Source organism: Dama dama, chromosome 32 (genome assembly GCF_033118175.1).
Source record: "Dama dama isolate Ldn47 chromosome 32, ASM3311817v1, whole genome shotgun sequence".
NCBI classification, from domain to species: domain Eukaryota; kingdom Metazoa; phylum Chordata; class Mammalia; order Artiodactyla; family Cervidae; genus Dama; species Dama dama.
The window spans coordinates 8,468,362-8,487,039 of NC_083712.1; the positions used below are offsets into that span (position 1 = coordinate 8,468,362).

The 18,678-nt window shown below is 49.7% G+C and overlaps 1 protein-coding gene across 1 annotated transcript in view; it reads left to right on the forward strand.

Moving 5' to 3' along the window:
- The window catches only part of DLGAP2 (DLG associated protein 2), a 629,281-nt gene that overhangs the window by 168,841 nt on the left and 441,762 nt on the right, over positions 1 to 18,678 (forward strand). The window contains exon 3 of the mRNA XM_061134978.1: positions 2,688 to 2,742. Coding sequence (XP_060990961.1) covers positions 2,688 to 2,742 — 55 coding nt within the window. The remainder of the gene's footprint in view (positions 1 to 2,687; positions 2,743 to 18,678) is intronic.

Sequence of the window (18,678 nt, forward strand, 5' to 3'; positions counted from 1 at the left end):
GATTGCTGGGAGAAATATCAATAACCTCAGATATGCAGATGACACCACTCTTACGGCAGAAAACAAAGAAGAACTAAAAAGCTTTTTGATGAAGGTGGAAGAGGAGAATGAAAAAGCTGGCTTAAAACTCAGCATTCAAAAAACTAAGATCATGGCATCTGGTACCATCACTTCATGGCAAATATATGGGGAAACAGTGAGAGACTTTATTTTCCTGGACTCCAAAATCACTGCAGATGTTGACTGCAGCCATGAAATTAAAAGACACTTGCTCCTTGGAAGAAAAGCTATGACAAACCTAGGCAGCATATTAAAAAGCAGAGATGTTACTTTGGCAGCAAAGGTCCGTATAGTCAAAGCTGTGGTTTTTCCAGTAGCCATGTACAAATCTGAGAGTTGGACCATAAAGAAAGCTGAGCACCAAAGAAAACTCTTGAGAATCCCTTGGACTGCAAGGATATCAAGCCAGTCAATCCTAAAGGAAATCAGAATCAGTCCTGAATATTCTTTGGAAGGATTTATTCTGAAGCTGAGACTCCAATACTTTGGCCCCCTGATGTGAAGAGCTAACTCATTGGAAAAGACCCTGATGCTGGGAAAGATTGAAGGCAGGAGGAAAAAGGGATGACAGAGGACGAGATGGTTGGGTGGCGTCACTGACTCGATGGACATGAGTTTGAGCAGGCTCCGGGAGTTGGTGATGGACAGGGAAGCCTGGGGTGCTTCAGTCCTTGAGGTCACAAAGAGTCGGACACAACTGAGTGACTGAACTGTACTGAGGGCTTCCCTGGTGGTCCATGCAGTGAAGAATCTGCCTGCAATGCCAGAGACCTAGATTCGGTCCCTGTGTTAGGAAGATCCCCTGGAGAAGGGCATGGGAGATTCCCTCATTGGGATAGAATACTGAAATGGGATTCTTGCCACTCCAGTATTCTTGCCTGGAGAATCCCATAGACAGGGGTTCCTGGCAGGCCACAGTCCATGGGGTCACAAAAAAGTCAGACATGACCAAGCGACTAGTACTTTCAGGTAATGCTTGGCTAGTTAGTGCTGGGCTGGTGTGCTATCCTGGTTAGTGCCTGACTAGGTAGTGCTGGGCTAGTTAGTACTGGGCTAGTGAATGCTGACTAGACAACGACCTTAGCACCTGTGTCCCCCTTCCTCTCCCCACAGTGTGAGTCAGTGTCCTGACTGCCCCACGTGGGCCTCCTGTTTACCGAACACCCGCCTCCAAAGCCCCCAAGTGTCACTCCATCAGCTCTCATGGAGACAGCATTGTGGTCATGTGGCTGTGGTGGCAGGTCACGGGCTGTGACCTGATCTTCAGGTACTATGTCCACTTCTTCAAGATGTATTCCTGGGAAAAGTCAATGATATCAGTTTGGCCCTGAGGACAGGCACCAGGGATCCCCTGGCATCCTCTTCTGCACATTTCTGTGGCTTGTCTGTTGGCAGTGATTCCTTAGAAGAGTAGCCTGGCAACAGTGCTTTCAACTGTCCCCTGAGACAGAGATGCACACAGGGACACCCATTAGGTGGATGTTTTGATGGATCAGGCTAGCACTTTCCCCTCTGGGTGTTCATAGGCAGAAGGAACACGAGAGGCTTCTGTGGTCAAGTGACTTTAACTGCAGGACCTGGCAGAACTTTCTCATGATCACATGCGTTTTCGTCCTGCATGTGGGCTGTATCGTGTGCAGAATTGCCCCAACTTTAAGGCATTATAAGGGTGTGGATGGGAAGGGAGCCATTATTCCAAAGGAAAACTTCTGCGAACATTGATAATGTCTGCTCAAGTCTGTTGTTTGCTCAGCTGGACCCTGAGCTGGTTGAGGGCAGCCCTCAGTCTTTGCAGCACCCCTGGTCCCCCTCCACTGGCTGAATGACTTGCTCAGAGAGGGTGGCGCTTGCTTCTTGGCTGAGGATGCTGAGGGTTTGTAATCAGGGAGGAGGGTTGAGGAATGGTTGCAGCCTCGTCGGTGGATGATTTAATACAGAAGTTCAGCTTTTGCCCTAATTGAGTTGAGAAAGCATAATCATAAATTTCCCAGAGAGATCTCTTCAGTCGCAAGTTCTGTTTATGTCTGTGCTTTGTAGTTGCCTTATGTTGCTGTAGCCTCTTGGGAAAGCCTTTGCATGACTTTAAGCTTCCTTTTGCTTATCAAATAAGGTATTTCCTGCACCTTTTACTACCAAACTGTGCAGGTAAACACAGGCTCTTCTTTCACATTTTCTTGTGACTCATTCTTGATAAAGGCTTCTCAGCTTAGATCCTAGAAGATAGACTCAAGATACCATCCCAACACCCTCCATTTTCAGGCTGTAATTGCATGTCATAGTTTAAAAGCCATCACAAAATTGGTGGGCCATTTGCCTTAGTGTAGGAGCGCCCTGAGTGCAGCTTTCAAGGCACTTGGAGGACCCATTAGGGACATACATTAAACAGAACTGCATTACCATCCTAGGAGCAGCATATATAATCAGCACACTTACCTGATTAACCTTTTTGATGAAAAATGTATGTCATCCGAATTTTTCAGTACTGTTTAATTTGTTAGATCGTTCTGGGCATGATGACTATGCAGCATCAAACGACCTTATTAGAAAAACACTTGCAGTGGTTGATTAGATGCCTTTCTCTACCTGAATGATAACCACACGTCTTTTATTTATTTGTTCTGAAACAGGTTTTGCCTGGCATTCTGCAGAAGCATTGCTGTATCTTACCAGACAGGAACACAGGTAAGTGCATTTGTTTTTCTGATTTGAGATTGTTGGTTCTGTATCTGTGCAAAACTGAGAAATATGATTGCATAATTAGATACCTTGATTCTTTTAAGGTAGCTATTTCATATATTGACTGAAACAAGCAAAAAAAAAAAAAAGAATGATTCGGTTCTATAGTGAGTTATGACCAGAACTCAGAGATCTGTTTTTATTTGATAAAGGAAATAGATGATTGTTGCCTTGAATTTTAAGGGAAGCCAGTTGTCTTATAAAGTTGAATATATTAATATTAATTTCAGTTGTTTCTTTTGTGGATGATATTTATTAAGGCAAACCACCATTGTTGGTTAGCATGGAATGGATTTAGAGTCTGTTTGCAGTCAAGGCTTCCCTTGCTCTCAGGGTGGGACTGGCCAGTTGTTATGTTCTTAAAACCTTGAGGATCTTCGTGAATAAAACAACAGTATGTGTGTCTTAGAGTGGGAGATGCTATGACTCTGTGGTTTCTTGGTGTTGGGCAGACGTATGTGGCTGGCAGTTGTAATTAAGGTAGTTTTCATTGCTTCTAAGGAAACATGATGGAGGGAAAAGCCTGAAAAAAAATCCTTTGGAACTTTGTTGTTTTAAATTTAAACAGAGAATAATTGACATGGAGTGTTATCCTACAGGTCTACATCTCAGTCACTCTCCTGTGCTTCTAATTTCCAGCATTTTATTCAGAGACTCAAGTCCTGAGGAAAAGGTAGAGTTGCTGGTTCATTTGTGCACAGGGTTTTACTACAGTTTATTCATTTCTAGAATCAGTTGTCTCATGTCTGGCTGCGTCTGGGATACTCTTGTTGGGTATGAAACAGAGGCTTCTGATGCTTCCTCGTGTATTTTCTAACTGAACAAAATGAATCCTAATGGACTCTTCTGTGATAATTAGAAGAGTGTAATCCACTGGGATTTTCTCTACTTTTATCATAAATAGTGTCTTGACTGGAGGTTCTGTTTAATGGGGTCTCATTCGTACATGACAAGGCATTGTTTATACTGTGCCTTCCAGTGTAAAATACTGAGTATTCTGGAAAAATAAGATCTTCATTTTTTAAACTTATGATTATGGATAGATTATATTACTAACTATAATTTTTCAAAAAAGTTCATAGACCTGTCTCTGTTTTGGTTTTGTCCGATCAATTACATCTTAGCTGAAAATTTGAGCAAATTTACTGCTTATAGGGCAGTTTGTTTAGAACATGGTTAGATTTTTTTTTTTTAATGAGAAATATGTTTTTGCACATCAGCTCCTATACTCATTAACTTATTCACAGCAATGGTGGTAGCAACTGAATGTTCTCTCAAGGTATGATTACATTTATCTATGAAATCTTGTAACTCTTTGATTCCTTGCACAATCTTAGGTAAGGGTTCTAAGGAGAAGGTAATGGGAACAGAAAGAGGAGGGAATAACATCTGAGTCCACAATATCTGACTTCTCTTGAGGTAAAAGTGATAGGTGGTTCCCTTCCATTATAAATTATCAATATGTGTTAGCCTTCTGGAAAAGGGGGTTCCTCACTGATACGTAGAAGTAGTTTCTACATCACTGATAGAAAGTCACATAAATTGAGGGGCTACTTCAAAAAGTATATGATAGAATTTAGGGAAGATAGTCCGTTCACAGTGGTTGATGGAGTTCTCCAATAAGCAGGCTCCCAAATGGGGGGCATTGGTCCACATAGCAGTCCCTCGGTAGCCTTGTCACGGCCTATCAGTAATTGGCTGTGATTTTTAGAGCACAAATAATGATAGGGTATTTATTGAGCCTGTTTGTGCTTCCTGAAAGTCTTGGTTAGTAATGAAAAATGTGAACAAGCCACGTGCGAAGAAACAAAGATTTTGCAAACAGTGTCCATTGACAGCAGTGAGTACAACACAGTTTAAGGCAGAATTCAGTTTCCAGATTAGTTTTTCTCTTCCAGGTGAGTCATTGTTGATTCTGAGATGCAAAAAAGAATAGTGGTAGAATTAATAAAAAGTACTGTTCTCTGGGAATCTAAATGGATTTTAAATATTGAGGTGAGTTTCCTGTATTTTTAGACAGTTCATTATATGAAAAGTCTCAAGTTAATACAGAAAATATTTCCAGTTTGAGATTCTTGCTTTGTGTTTTGTACAAATCCAAGTAGCCAGCCTCTAGAACTAAGAAAGCTTCCTTTCCACTGTGACTTGAGTGTTGAGGCCATTTGTGGGCAATTTCCTTGAAAATATGTTTACATGATGGAGTGTTTTGCTTTGAAGTCAGTGCTGAGGACCTGAGGCTGTGAACTTAGGTGTGGAAATGGGAAAGAATCATGTCAAGTGGGATGAAAGAAGAGTTGGCTGAAATTGTAGCTTTTGGAGGTGAAAGATTTGAGAATTCTGGTTTTTCCTACATAATTCAATCTAATATATCTAATTAAGTTGCTTAATTATTTAGGAAATGTTTGGAAAGTTTTTCAGGCTGAGACATAGTGGTTGTTGCTCTTGTATCTTAATGGCAAATAGGGTCTTTAGGAACATGAATATGGTTTGTTTCACCTTTGTGGTTTTATAGAAGACTTTTCAAACTTTTGGTGAAGAAGATCAACTTTGGCCTAGGTAGAGGGCTTCATCTTGGGATGATACAAATATTCTTCAGATGATACAAATATTCTGCTATGGTCACACAACAATGTGAATGTACTTAATGCCACTGAATTGAACACTCAAAAATGGTTCAGGTGGTAAATTGTATGAAAGATCAACTTTGAGGTGAATCATGAGCACTGAGATACTTTCTCTTGAGTGGGTGAGTCGGAGCTTGGATCCTCTGTGTGAAGCACAGGGTGATTAATCTTCCTTCTGCTGCTCTGTGTCTCACAGGTCTGAACATGACTTACAAGTAGCCCTGTCACGTGATGCCTCAGCTGTGCCTTCTACAGGCGAGACCATAGGTCCTGAGTGTGTGTCCCAGACAGGCTGCCTTTGACCAGTGAAGGGTCTGGTCTTAGTCCTTGGTCTAGGGATCCCCAACCTCCAGGATCTGATGCCTGAGATGACCTGAGGCGGAGCTGATGGAATAACTATAGAAATAAAGTGCATAATAGATGTAATGCGCTTGAATCATCCCCAAACCATTCCCCACCCCCTCCCCCATCCGTGGAAAAATTGTCTTCCACAAAACCAGTCCCTGGTGCCAGAAAGATTGGGGACAGTTGCCTTAGATGGTCTGATTCTGTATCAGTTTGTCCATGCTGTTCCTTTGGACTCTTCATGCCCTTTGGGAAAAATCAAACTTAGGCAGGAGTGAGCTTAATAAATTATTTTGCTGGGGTGACACAGTGGGCTGGGGTTCTGCCCCTGAGCTTGATGATGTTACAGTTACCCGCCCCCCCCCCCATCTATCATGACAAAGCCTGCTCGGCTAGCACAAATAATTGGAAGTTATGAGAATGACCGATTTTGTAGTAAAGCAGCCATGGTGCTTAACTGTGCAGAGTTTCATAACAACAACTCAGTAGTGAAGTGTCCAGTGGATTAAGCACATGGCAGTATTTGATGTTTGAGATGAATTTATAGCTCCACAGGGAAAACAGAATGATTGTGAACCAAGTTGTGTATAGGAACTGGGTGGAAAGATTTTGAGTTCTTTCCATATATTCTGTGGCACTGGTCTTTGTGTTTGCCAACCTGTGGCATGATGTCCATGAAGACTCAGTGTGACTCTCACCTTGGGTTCCTCCTGGTGATGTGCTGACTGGTGCTTAACTGCCAGCCTCCCATGCCCGGTATAAGGGTGGCAGGAAGCCTGGCCCGTGTCTGGGGTGCATACACCACACCTGGGTACTGGACGTGGGTTGAGGAGGGACCTGATCGTCCCCAGGCCCCAGGGGCTGATGAGCCTGGCTCCAGTGTGCTCCTGGCTCTTGCCCTCGCTCCTGTGTCTGACTCCTGAAGGGTTCATTCAGGATGCGGCCAGCAGGTGCTCATCCATTCCCTTGGGGCTGGTTGTCTCCTTGTGTGTGTTGGCAAAATAAAATGTGGGGTTAAAGCAAGCACCTTTGTAACGGAGCTTAATGTTAAGAAGCCTCCATAGGCCGAGTAAGCACTCTTGCATTTCTGTTAGAATGCTGAACCCGTGTGCTCCATCAGGCAGGATTTGGATGCCTGTGGGCACTGGACCCAGTTATATGGTGTCGAGCTGCAAGCAGGGCTGTTGACGTGTAGACAGCTGCTGGGAAGTTTGCATATTGAGGTCAAAGGCAAAGGGGACGTAACGGTGGAAATAGTGGAAACGTTTGCTCTGGGGAGTCCTAAACCCCCTAAGTTACTTTTTAGCCGAAGGTTATAAAAAGCCTTTAATGTCACAATGGACAAGTGAAGGGAAATCAGTGAGTGAGCTGCTCTCCCTGCCACAGACATGCCTGATGGAGAACTTGTCCCCGATGGCGGGTCCTGTGAGAGTCTGGCAGTGAGTGTGACTGTGGAGGCAAAACCCTGCTTTGTTCTCTTCCACTTGACTTGTGTGCAGTTCTCAGATCTGTGTAGACAGTGATGTCTGCAGTGTGAATGGTGGGCGTTACACCTTGTGTTTTTGCTGTCTCTAGTTCGTAAGGCTTTCTCACGTTCCTTCCGGCGAGCCCTCCAGCTTCCTCGTGAGACAGGAAACAGCGCCCCTGCCTGCAGATCAGCGCAGGGACGAGCCCTGGCACTGAGTGTCAGCGTTGCTGAGGGTCTTGCCCAGACCCAGATGCGGATTCTCACTCTGAGTCAGTTTGTGATTCCATTATGACCTTTAGTAAGTCTTTAACCTTCCCAGTGTCTCCTTCCTGTGAAACAGGGTGAAAGCACAGAACAGGGAGGACTGGGAACCCTGATGGGTTGGGGTTCCATCAGGGTGGGGGGCGGGAAGCTGTCCACAGGGCCCCTGGGGCTTCAGGGCGCAAGATGGGCAAGCACATCAGGTGGGTCTGTTGCTGGAAAGATGTTTAATGAAGTGGAGCAGTTACTTACCTGGGAGGCCTTGTGTTTTGAAAACGCCAGGTGAATGGTCTTGTAACTAGGTTAAAAAAAAGATGTCTTGTCTTTGGAAGACCAAATCCTTTAAGTGAGACTTTACCCAGAGACTGAACTTATTTATAATACCTTTTTTTCTTTCCAAAAAGAATGGTGGTTGTGGGAACGGGGTGCCAGATGATGTGATTCATAAACCAAGAATAACTCAGGCGGAGCCGAGGGAGCAGGGGGAGGAGGCAGGTGTCTCAGCCCTGACGGCACTCTTCCTCCAGCCCGAGCCTTGATGACCGGCCACCCCGATCCACCGACAGGAGACGGAAACAGTCCTGTGCTTGAAGGGCTTTATTTTGTGTGCTGAAAATGGCCTCATGAGAAAATTGTTCATGCTTGTTAACTGCTGCCCTAGTGAAAGGCTGTGAGTCCGTCGTTTTGTCCTGTACCACAATTGTCCTACACCATGTGGCTCATCTTCACCTCAGGGCTCTCACAGCCTGGTGGCATCTTGGCACCACGTGGGAAGGTCAGTGCTGCGGGAGGCCAGGACCCGGATTCAGCCCCTGCTCTCCTGGAGCAGGTGCTTCTGTGCAGGGCAGACCTCGGACCCTGTCCACCCTGGGCTGGTGATGCACTTCCTCAGGTCAGTGGTCTCTCCCAGGTTAGTGTGGAGGCAGGTCTGTGGCTCAAGTCTGAACATTCTGCAGCAGCGCCTGTGCTGAGAGGTTTCCTGGGTGAACCTGGCAGCTGACGTCGGACTTAGTGACGCCCAGCTTGTGGGGCAGACTGTGGGCCGTGGGCTGTTTATCCCCTAGGTTCTGGGTGGATCCAAGACCACTTCTTCAGGCAGATGGTCAGCTTTGTCTGCAGGGCTCCCAGAGCCCACACTGGGGGTGGGGAGGAGCACCTTCTGCTGGCATCCCCCCCAGGACCTCTTGTGGAGCCCCGTCCCATGTAGAGCAAGCCTGCTTCCCAAGAAGACCTTCCCCAAACCTCTGTTCTTTTTCTTTATCATCATGCCAGGATGGTACCTACAAGGTACACATTTCTTTTGTGCAGTAAGTTGGTCAGTGTGGATAAAACTACCAAGTCAATTGACGGCGTGACCATGTCCTGACTTCTGGGGACAAAATCTTGGTCAGTGTTGTGTCTGAAGCCATGGAGAACATGCACAGCTAAGGGTGAGGTGCGGGATTCGTCTAAAACCTCAGTGAGTTCTTTCAAGCTCTAAGCTCTTCTGGACCTTGAATCTCAGTCTCTTCTGAATTCTCCGAGTATTCTATGTGTTTATGGGATGTTCAGAAATGTCAGACTTAAGGCTGATTCATGTCAATGTATGGCAAAAACCACTACAATATTGTAAAGTAATTAGCCTCCAACTAATAAATGGAAAAAAAATAAAAAATAAAAATAAAAATCATTTGGTTGCCAGGGGCCCTTAAAATTCTGAGCATTGGTCCCTTCTCATCAGCCTTCACTCGGAATTAGGGCCCATGGAGTTGTCTGAAACCTCTGTCAGGAGTGGGCCTTTATACCATCCCTGTTTAATTAGGATCCATGGCTTGAGTGTCACACGATCCCTTGTGAAAGATGATAAGATGACATCTCTGCTCAGAGCTGCCAGCTAGATGTCACTCTAGATGAGAAGTCTGCTCTGTCCTTTGACCTGTGACCTGGTGACCGCCTCTAGGGGGTCATGGTGCCTGTATCCCCAGAGGAGGAGCTGCTCAGGAAGGGTGGACCCCGAGTTCCTGGTGTGGGAGGGGCCCCGGAAGTTACTCCAGCCTCACAGAAGTGCTTGTTTTGAGGTTAAAGGCAGCTTTAATATTTGCCAAAAACAACATTTTAAAATAATGCCAGAAAAAAAATAAAATAATGCCAGGAAATCATTTTTATTGTAAAAATACTCGGTGTTTAAAGTTTAAAGCTTTTAAGAAATATGAGTTTATTTCATCTTGTGTAAAAACAATCATTTTTTTCAGGTTTTAAAAGTAAGTAAGAAATATCTCTGAGCTCTGCCTGATACACAGGTGCAGGATTGTGTGTGTGCGTGTCTGAGGTGCTTTCATTACCTGCAACCACAGACCACAAGCAGGTGGAATGGTTTTACTGTGTATTTTAATTCCCTCACTTTAAAGTTTGATGGAAGCCCCAGGTGAAGACAGTGATCGATGTTTTCATTGAGAGTTTGCTTATTTAGCAGTGCAGTTTCACTGCTAAGCAGGCATTTGTGGGGCACGTAAATCGAGCTGCAAACACTTGATTTATAGCACTGTCCTCTTGGCACAAGCTACAGTTAACGTGCAAGAGTGTTGAGGACTCAGACACAGCCAGTGAGAGAGAAAGAAGGGGTGCTTCCTGAGGCTGGCTGCTGTGGGCCCTGCCACGCCTCCGCGGGTCCTGGGGGCTGGGGGGAGCTGGCGCCGGGTGGTCCCGTGTGTGCATCCAGCGGGCACTGCTGGGGTGACGTGTGGAGAGCCCAGCACCAGGACACATTCACCACACCCGCCCCCCGGGGGCCTCCCGTTTATTCCTCATTCATTCATTCATGCCCACCACCAATGGGAGGGAAACTTCCCACTTTACACCCAGTTCCTCACGCTGATGCTCACATTTATGGTGTTTGATAAGGAGGACACGTGGTGACTTGAAGGCATCTTCTTAAAGGTGTCTGTTGGCAGGATTCCCTGGGGTCAGGACCACCTCTTACTGATTTGGTGCCCCCAGCACAAATAGACGGTGGACACTGATAAAAGTGATTTTAAGTTGAGCTGAACTGAATGTGTGCCTTTATTGGTGACTGGTGTCCTGTCACTGGAGAAGTAGCGGAGGGGAAAAGCATAAGCAGCTAAGGGGAGAGGTTGCAGAGAGTGGTTTTACAACCAAAGTTAAACACACGAAGCCGAGGGTCTGAGGTTTGTTAGACACACATCTGAGTAGTGTAGCTGCTGTGTGTAAGGGACTCCAGGGTCGTTCAAGCAAATGTTCCCTTACAGAGGGATGACCCGTCAGTTCCTGGAATAGACCGGTGACTCTGTGGACCGTGCGGAGAGTTCCGTGTAATGAAATCACAGTGTCAGGCCTGCCTTGATGATGACAGAGGGCATAAACAGCAGTGCTTGCACGTCAGAAGGGGCCCCCGTGGAGATGGCCTTGGTGTTCACTTAGGGCGATGTGTTTGAGTGTCCCACTGGGTCCAGGTCAGCCTACACTCACAGCTCATGGAGTGGTGAGCATGGGCTGTCTCAATTGTGGGTAGGAAGACAGAAGGATGCTGTCTGTGGATGGTGGGCCAGGAGCCAGCAACCAGGTGGCCTCAGGGATGGACACAGAGACAGCTCTGAGGCACCTCTGGGTTCTCCACGTGAAGGACAAGAAACCCTGTGGTCTCCGTCTGAAGGTGTGGCTGGCGGGGTTCCCCAGTGACAGAACAAGAGGGTGTATGTGTGTGTATAAATGTATGTATCTTTATATAGAGAGACTTAGATTTCTTGTGAGGAACTTTGGCTCATGTGATTGTGGGGGCTGACATGGCCCATGATCTGCAGCCTCGTGACCCAGGAGAGTCTGTGTCACAATTCAGGTCCAATGGTAGGAACACCCGCATCCCAATTTGAAGTCAGCAGGCAGAGAAGTCTCCCTTGAAGTCTTTGTGTTCCATCCAAGCCTTTGGCTGATTGGGGGGCCCCACACCCACCCCAGGAGGGTTGATCTGCTTTACTTAGCTCACCAGTTCAGATGACAGCCTCATTCAGGTTGTATGTGGTACATACATGTGCTGTAGGCTGCACAGTGTGTGTGTGTGTGTACATGGTACAAACGTGTGGTGTGCACATGTGTATGTGCGGTAGATGTATGTGTGCATGTATGTGGCACACACATGCCATATGCGGCATGACACGTGTGTGTGCATGGCTGGTGCATGTGTGCTCACAGTGGATGCATGTGTACATGGTTCTGCGTGTGCACATCTCCGCATGGGTGACAGAACATTAGTGAGCCCGAGTCTGCAAGGCACCCTGGTGACCGGCTGCTCCCTCCTCCTCCTGTTCCAGGTGAGGAGGCTGAGCCTGCTCAAGTGTCTCTTAGCCAGAGCAAGGCTGCCTGCAGCCCACGGGTCTGAGCTGCCCCAGCCGGAGGACGCGCTGTCACTCTCTGGCTCTCTTCCCAGCTGCCCGGCCTCCCGGGGGCCAGCAGCAGCACCCCGCAACCCCAAGGGTTCTGTATGCGCTTCCCATGCATGTCACTAAGGCGTCCTTCCATGCTGCCATTTTTATTATCCCAACTTTAAAGGTGAAATGGAGACTCTGAGAATTTAAGTAAATGTCAAAACAGTCATAAAATAAGTAGCAAAATTCAAACATTAAGCTGGGTCTTCAGGCTCTAAGTCCCCTGGTCTTTCCAAGGCTCTCACAAACTTCATTTAAATTCCAAGCATTCTTACTGCTTTAATGCAGCCGCAGGCATTTTTAATTTTAAAGAGGAAGCTCACGATTCCCTTATACTTGTGGCTTTTCTTTTATTGGCTTTCAGGGGCCTGGCGAGTGCACTGCTCAGACTCATGCACACACCAGTGACACGCTGGGCGGCCCCTCACAGGATGACGGCCCGGGTCCCGTGGGCAGAGCCCGCGCCCATCCTGGGCGCCAGGCTCCCTGGCAGGCCTTGCTGCCCCTCCACAGGCTGACTCTCAGGGCTTCTGAACGTGACTTTCTCAGGACGGGCTCCTTTGCTTCTGCCCTGTGCTCACTCTTCCTCAGCCTCCGAGGTTCAGCCTGTGGCTCCCACTGCTATTTCCTTCACGTCTTCTCCCTGCGGACCCTGCAGAGGAATGAGCCCAGGGCCTGGGGCGCCCCCGCAAGAGGGCCCTTCTCCGTGAAATCCCAAGGCCACGTGGGATGCAGGTGGGCCAGACCTGGGCTTCACCCCAGGTGCCCTCAGAGCCAGGATCCCGACTCGACCGGCCCGGCACCCTGCCATCCAGGCATCTCGTGCGGCGCTGAGGAAGCAGGTGGCCCGGCTGGCAGCAGCCAAGATCCTCCTAGTCCTGGCCAGGCCCGCAGCCCTGTTCCTGCACGCTCACCTTCCTGCGGATCCCAGGCGTCTGCTCTGTCTCCTCCGCCCTCGCTGACCTCCCTTCTCACCTGCACCCCACACCCAAAGAACTCACACTCCTTAGCACCCACGGGCCCTCTCAAAGAAGCATCCTGGACCGTCGCAGGCAGAAGCCAGCACATGGGTGCTCCAGCACACGTGTTCATCTTGCTTCAGGAGCAGATTTTGTCCAGGCCCCCGGTGCCCTGAGTTCTCTGCAAATGTGGGGAGCCTCAGATCTCCAGGGAATTTAAAAACCATCACAAGGTGGCTACTTCCTGCTCCCCCCCATTCCTGAGTCTTTCCAGGAGGCAGGAGGTAGGTGGGGACCTCCTTTGAGACTCCTGTGGAGGCCCTGCTTCCTGGCTAAGTCTCCAGAGACCCAGGGAACCGATACAACCCACATACCAGCAACCTGGAGGCAGTTGCACACAGCCCTGCTCCCTCGAGAGGCAGGTCCTGGCGATCCAGGTCTGGCAGGTCCTGGTGACCCTGGTCCAGGGAGTCCGTGCAGCTCAGAGACTTAGTTCTTCCCTCTCCGTGTGTCCTGCACTTGCGTGTCTGTCTGGCTGCAGGACTCCCCTTCTTTCACTACCCCATCCCGGTGAGATCCCTTCTGTGGTCCTCCTTGGGGACTCCGCCCTGCCGTCCTTCAACCCGCACCCTGGAGCGGTCCGCACACTGCAGTCAGCACCTTTCCCAGAGGGGTTTCCAGGAGCAACGCTCCCCTCCCGTCACACAGCACACTGGAGACTCCTCCGCACATCCCTTCACGTCCTTTCGGACAGTGAAAGGACCGTCCTTGTGGCCAGCGTCCCTTACTGTCGCAGTTTACACTCAGGCTCATCTCCGGCCCGCGTGTGGCTCCAGGGCTGCGTGCAGGCCTCTCCACGGCCTGGGGCCGCAGGAGGCTTCTGTCCCTGCACAGGCCTGGCTCTGCCCCGGGGTCTCCTCCGTCAACATGGACGGCCTGCTGTCCTTCACCTCTGGGCCTTTGCCTGCGGTTCCTCCATGACCTAGATCACCTCTGTCTGCCTGGCCATCTCCTCCTCATCCGAGACAGATCCTTGTCCTCTGAACCTTTCTCTGCAGAGCATCCTCTGGTGGGGTCACGGGTATCCCCCATCACACCAGAGCTGTCACCTCACACACCTGGCACACACGGTGACGATCAGAGAGCAGCCGTGACGGCCAGCAGGGAGGATGGCTCCGCTGGCTCCTCTCTTTAGGAAGGTGAGAGGCCATGTGGCTCAGAGCTGTGCTGGTGGTACTTCTGCAAATGCTGTAAAAGAAGGTACCAGAATTTTCACGTGAGACTCAGCAATCTTAGTTTTCCACCCAGTGCAGACACATCATGTGGTCTTGTTTGATTGAAACGCACGGTGAAATCATGACACAAAGGCAGGCCAATCCATTCCTTCATCACATGGAAAACCCACGTCATCATGGAGGGAAAATAACAGAGTTCTGAGATGTGAAAACAGAACCTGATCCCAGCCCCTGACGCACTGCGTCCTGTCTGTGACGGGACAGTGACCTGGTGATGCTGCTAAATGCACTACATCCTGCCCGTGACAGGACGGTGCCCTGCTGATGCTACTAAACACGGGGAGGGGGGCACAGATGCTCAGGGCACCTGCACAGACAGTGCCGCCAGCAGTCCCACGGGAGATCAAGGATGCCCTGGGGGCTGGATCCAAGCCGCTTTGTCCCCCGTGAGCGACCTTGGGACCCACAGCCTGGACCTCGCCCTCGCTCTGGACTCAAGCCTCCAGAGTCACTGAGTCACAGCAGCCTCCTTGGTTTCTTGATGGAGGCTCCCAGCTGCCAGCCCCGTCCCTGGAGGCTTCTTTGTGGTCCAAGTCACCAGACATAGCCTGACCTTCCTCGTGGCCTGGCTCTCAGGGGTCCCATGATGGGGAGTCAGCCCCCAAGGGCTCGTCATCTGAGGTATCAGCGCTGGCCCAGTGTGGCTCTGGCCAGTGGGCTACATCCTCAGGGCTGAGGCCATGCTGGATAATTAGGGACCACCCAGCAGGGGCACCCCAAAGGACACACCAGTGCCCTGGAAACCGAGTCTGCTGTGTCAGGCACCCCAGCCTGACCGTCGGATTCACAGGCCCCTTGTGGTCTTCTTCCTGGCCAGTAATCATCCGCTCCTGTCCCTGGGCTCAGGGGGCTGCCTGCAGCGGTAGTTCCAGATTGTTTCCTTGTCTGTCACACCAGTTCACCCTCTGCTCGAGTTGGACAGCGTCTGGGCTGGGCATCCTGCAAGCTGCAAGAGCTGGGTCAGCCCCACTGACCATGGTCAGCACTGCCAGGCACAGGCACTTTGAACTTGGGCACTGGCATTGGCTTCAAAAGGTGGTGCAGGGAGTTTCTTCATTTATCTTTTGGGGGAAGGTGGAGGGAAGACTTCAGATGGGGCTTTGAAAACATGTCCATTAATGCTCCTCACTCCCCCACCCCAATTGTGTCTGTCGATTCTGGCATTTTGGTTTTTCTCCTGTATTTTGTAAGCCAGTATGTCCCATTCAGTAATCATAGCTTTACAGTCTTGCACAGCTATTTCTTATTCTCATGCAGACCTTCGTGAGAAAGGAATGGTTACAGTGGAGCATTTTGAGGTGCCTTTTGACAAAGTGAATTTTCACATAATGTGACCAGACAGGTGCATCCTGTTCAGGAGGGGTCAGTGTGAAATCATGAATTTTTACAGAAGTTTAAAATAGCTTCACACAACCCGAGCCTTTTGTTGCAGTTATTTACCAGGAGCAGCCTACCAGAGCCTGCCCGGGCACAGGGCATTTAATCACCCGCTGCCCCACAAGCACTTGGTGGCTTGCGAGCCAGCTGTCGGGGGGCAAGGAGGGTCACAGCCCTACCTTGCCCACCCAGTCCGGCTGTCCATTTTGCAGGAATCGGGCATTAGGCAGTTGTTTCTGAACCAGGATTGTACAGCTCATCTGCAGCCTGGTTTCTGGTGGTCAGAGAACGTTCCTGTGGGCGGATGAATGCAGGTGACCCAGCCAGCCAGCACCCGCCGTGTTTTCATAGCCCACAGTTCACAGAGCAGCGTCCTGAACCTGCTGCTCCCTGGGTCTGAGTCTCAGCTTTTCTTGGGAGGCGGCCAGGCTGAGATGTGGCCTGACACTCTTGCCCACACCCACTGACCAACAGGCTGACCTCAGCCCTTCTCTCTGTCCATTTCCAGGTCTGAGTCACTTGCTTAGAGGCTAGGAAGTCATCAGCTCAAAGGGGCAGACGTCAGATTTCAAGACAGCTCATTAGCAAACTATAAAAACTGCTTTTGAAAACTCCAGTAAACCTCCAAGAGTGTGTCCCCTTGGAGAGTGCTTTTCTTCTTGTTGCATTTCTCTCCCACAAGCTCTGATAGAACAAAATAATAGCAGCCATCACCATTTATGGAAATTTGCTCTATTTCTAATATTCAAAGAGCTTAAATTCCAATCTGCCACCAGTGGTGAAAAGCTAGAAGCCGTGACTCACCAATATTTTTTTCTTTTTGCAGCTTCTTTGATTGAGATGAACCCTCTAGCATTGGTGAAATGACAGCCATGCATTTACATCAGTTTTCATTATGCATTCTGATGCCATAGCCACAGAGTGCGGCCTCACCCCTCTCCCTCTGTCTTCTCATTGCACGGTCACCCAAATCCCCAGCACTGAGTTCTCACTGACAGGGTTGGTGCTGCATGGCCTGGGGTCCTGGCTGGAGGGCAGGGCAGGGCGGGCCGGTGCAGCACCTGCTGCAGGGTTTGCCTGCCCCTCTCTTCCTGGTTCATCTGAAGCTCTGCTTCAGCCTCTGTAACCCCGCTTAACCTTGACTCCTCCCACACGAAGGGAAGGGTAACACAAAGCTCATCCAGACTCACCTTTGGAAAGTCTGGCTCTTTCCCTCCCCACCTGATGGGAACAGAGAAGGTGTGTCAGGAGGCTGCACTTGCTCCCACCCACGTCATCCAGAGCAGCCAAGAACGGCCCCACAATCTGCAAACCACGTCTCCTCGGCCGGGCGTGTCCAGTTGAAGTTCATAGGAACCTTGTTCCACTTACAGATGGCGCCTTCGCAGCCCACCGGGCACCAAAGGTCTTTCACCCCCATGTCTTCATCTTTCTTTTTCCAAACAAGCTTTCACCATATTTCATAGTCGGGATGGTTCCAGCAAATCCCACTTCTGATGCTAACTGTGCCCAGCTCCTCACGGCCAGCCCCGGGGCTGGTGGCTTCCTGAGGACTTGCAGCCTGTAGTCTTACGCAGATGAGACTTACTCCCGGGAAAGGGTACAGCATGACAGCGCCCAGGCGCACAGGGGCCAATCAGAGAGACCAGGCGCATTCCCATGGTCCTTCCCCCAGGGAAGCCCCACAGCAGTGAGTCAGGACGTGGCATCAGGGGTGCTCGCCTGCCCGTGGAGTCCAGGTCGGGTCGGCTGCCCAGTGCCTGTGTGAGGACGGCGGCCACTGAAATTCCGGACCCCCAGGCAGACAGAGAGGAGGGCTGAGGCCAGCCTGCTGGTCACTGGGTGTAGGCACGGCTGCCAGACCACCGCCCCCTCCCCCACCGTTCACACTAAGGGCTCAGGCACAGTGAGCCTCTCGTAGAGTTCCGGGGATGTTTGCGGCAGCTGACAGGGTGGAGCTCTTCCCCAGTCAGGTCCGCAGACGTCCTTAAAGGCCAGGTTTGCAGGTGAGCCTTCCTGAAGACAGCAGCCCCAGGCTGCTGCGTCCTCTCTTCTCTGCACAGTGTGCAGTCAAGAGAAAAATTTTTAAGGAGACATTTCCAGTTGTGGGTTTTTTTGTCCTTGGTCTTTGAAATCGAGTGTGTACTTTCACTGAGTTGGGCTGCCCTTGTGGCTTAGCTGGTAAAAAATCTTTCTGCAGTGCAGGAGACCTGGGTTTGATCCCTGGGCTGGGAAGATCCCCCGGAGAAGGGAACGGCTACCAACTCCAGTATTCTGGCCTGGAGACTCCCATGGACTGTATGGTCCATGGGATTTCAAAGAATTGGCCAAGACTGAGCGGCTTTCACGTCACTTTCCCTTTGGGGCAGCACAGATTCCCAGGGCCACGGCTGCTGGGGTGACTGTGCCCGGGTCTGGAAACAGGGTAGCTGTAGGGGGTGTGCCTCCTGACAGGGCTCCCCACTTCACACACAAGGGGGGCCACTTGTGTGAGGTCATGTGAAAGAACTAGTAATACATTTGGAGTTAATACATTATGTAGTGTAAGTTATCCATGGATTAAAGTGGCCAGAAGTTAATGGAACTGTATGAATTCTCTAAATGTGCTTAAATTTCTCACTTAAACTCCAGGAAGTTAACCTTGGCATCTGTTTTTCTGTGTCGAAAACACTGACATTTCCCTGCAAATGTTTAAGGTTGCAAATGTTTAAGGTTGCAAATATAAACAAGCACAACTTGACTTTTACCCTCTGTGATTTGTTTGGGCTTGGATAACGCTTGGTACTGACCTAGTCAGGAAGGTGAGAGGTGCGACTGTGAGTAAGGAAGCACTTGCTCCTGGTCTGTGGGCTGGTCTCCAGTCCTTTCTGGGTAGAGCCTCACATCCTCCGTACCCGGGGCAGAGCCCCTTCTCTACGACTCCCCCCACTCCATGTCTCATTTTGGAAGTTTCTTTGGGGGCTGCTGATGGAAGCTTATGTTACAGAAATTTAGGATTCAGTGCATAACATGCGCTCTCACAGTGTGACTTCTGCTCACCTGACTGACCTCTCAGCGACGAGGCCTGCTTCACAGCCAAGGCCTCCGTTCTGTGCTCCCGCCTCCCTAGGCGCTGTCTTCTTCCTCCTGCACGTC